The sequence below is a fragment of the Empidonax traillii genome, unplaced genomic scaffold, assembly GCF_003031625.1.
Source record: "Empidonax traillii isolate 1590-97213 ecotype Southwest subspecies unplaced genomic scaffold, ASM303162v1 scaffold923:size341358, whole genome shotgun sequence".
Taxonomy (NCBI): Eukaryota; Metazoa; Chordata; class Aves; order Passeriformes; family Tyrannidae; genus Empidonax; species Empidonax traillii.
The window spans coordinates 288227-290115 of record NW_020956116.1 but is presented as its reverse complement, the minus strand read 5'-3'; the positions used below and the strand labels follow the sequence as shown (position 1 = coordinate 290115).

Below are 1889 nucleotides of genomic sequence, written 5' to 3'. Positions count from 1 at the left end.
AGTAGGAACTGGACCTGCTCTGAGCAGGGCTCAGGCAAAGCTCTTTCCAGCTCCCAGGGGCTGAGGGAGACTGTCAGTCAGCAGAGGTAATGGCTGCCTCTTGGTCCCCCAGGTTCACCTCTGTGAAGTGGAGGGGATGGAAAAGTTCACAGGAAAGGACTTTGCCCTGGAGGGCTTGGATGGCAGCTCTGACCGCCCCGTGCTGGTGGCTGTGAAGATGCTGCGAGCAGATGCCAATAAGAATGCCAGGTATAGAGCTGGGGGGTGCACACACCCTGGCATTGCCCCCCATATAGAGCTACACTGGGAGTGCTGGGAAGCTCAGAAAGCATCCCTGCCTCCAGCAGCCAGGCACTCAGTGCAGCTGCAAGGACCCCATGTCTGAGCTCTCTGGGGATTCTGGGCTGTCAAACGTGAGGATTCTGGATCCTAACGAGCTCCCCAGTGCCTATTTATCTGCCAAGGCACCCCCTGCAGCTATGTGTGGATCAGCCCTGAGTTCCCCCTCGTGGCCCCCCAATCCCAGGGGAATCCCAGTCCCATGAGGTTTGGGTGGGTGGGTAGCACGCTTGGCCAGTCTGTGCACGCCTCTGTGCCCCTCTGGGTCTGTCTATCCGATCCGTGTGGTTTCTGTTCCGGAAAGGAATGATTTTCTGAAGGAAATCAAGATCATGTCGAGGCTGAAGGACCCCAACATCATCCGGCTGCTGGCGGTGTGCATCACGGATGACCCACTGTGCATGATCACTGAGTACATGGAGAATGGAGACCTCAACCAGTTCCTGTCCCGTCAGCAGACAGGAGACCCCCCCGCCGGCCACGCGCCCACCGTCAGGTAGTGCTGCTGGGACGGGCAGGGTTGGGCAGGGCTGCTTGCTCCCGGCACCCTGCCCGGCTGGGGACACCCTGCTCAGGGCTGTGTACCCCCTGGCTGCCGCCCTTCCCAGCGCCTCAGCCCTCCCTTGTCCTCCCGGCAGTGACCTGCGTTTCATGGCCACCCAAATAGCCTCCGGCATGAGGTACCTCTCCTCCCTCAACTTCGTGCACCGGGACCTGGCCACGCGCAACTGCCTGGTGGGGAAGCAGTACACCATCAAGATTGCCGACTTTGGCATGAGCAGGAATCTCTACAGCGGGGACTACTACCGCATCCAGGGGCGGGCGGTGCTCCCCATCCGCTGGATGTCCTGGGAGAGCATCCTGCTGGTACACAGGGGCTGGGTTCCTCTGACAGACACTGAAACGGCTCTGGGGATTCTCACGGTCTTGTTTCCTTGGGCTGGGGAGTGCAGAAGGGATGGGGAGGCCTCTGCTCCCTCCTGTCCAGATTTGGGGTAAAGCATGTGTGAAAAGTGGGAGTGGTAGCAGCTTTTTACAGTGGGCTGGGGGGTCTATGGTGATTTTTGATGTCCCAAGCTAGGAAATCCTTTAAGCTGGATGCCTGACATTTTCTTCTGGCTGTGGTCAGACCTGGAAGACGGAGCAGGGTTGCTTTTTGCCTTTGCAGGGAGCTGGGTCCTAGGCAATCCCCAGCCCTCAGAGCAGTCACTGGCAGCCAAACCTGGAGCTCACCAGGCTCTGGCCCCAGACACAGAGCAGGTCTGTGGGACCAAGCACCCCTCTGGGCTCACATCTGGAAACTGAAGCAGCCAGAAAGAGGTTTTGAACTCTGAGCACCTAGGGCTTATGGAGCAGGATGAGGTAGTGCCCATGCCTGACCCCCACTCTGTTCCCTCTGGCCAGGGCAAGTTCACGACGGCCAGTGATGTGTGGGCGTTTGGTGTGACGTTGTGGGAGACCTTCACGCTCTGCCGGGAACAGCCCTATTCCCAGATGTCTGATGAGCAGGTCATCGAAAACACTGGCGAGTTTTTCCGGGACCAGGGCCG

The 1889-nt window shown here is 59.1% G+C and overlaps 1 protein-coding gene across 1 annotated transcript in view; it reads left to right on the top strand.

Annotated features, from left to right (window-relative positions):
- Positions 1-1889, top strand: part of DDR2 (discoidin domain receptor tyrosine kinase 2) — a 14406-nt gene that overhangs the window by 10615 nt on the left and 1902 nt on the right. The window contains exons 13-16 of the mRNA XM_027902929.1: positions 113-249; positions 644-835; positions 978-1206; positions 1744-1861. Coding sequence (XP_027758730.1) covers positions 113-249; positions 644-835; positions 978-1206; positions 1744-1861 — 676 coding nt within the window. The remainder of the gene's footprint in view (positions 1-112; positions 250-643; positions 836-977; positions 1207-1743; positions 1862-1889) is intronic.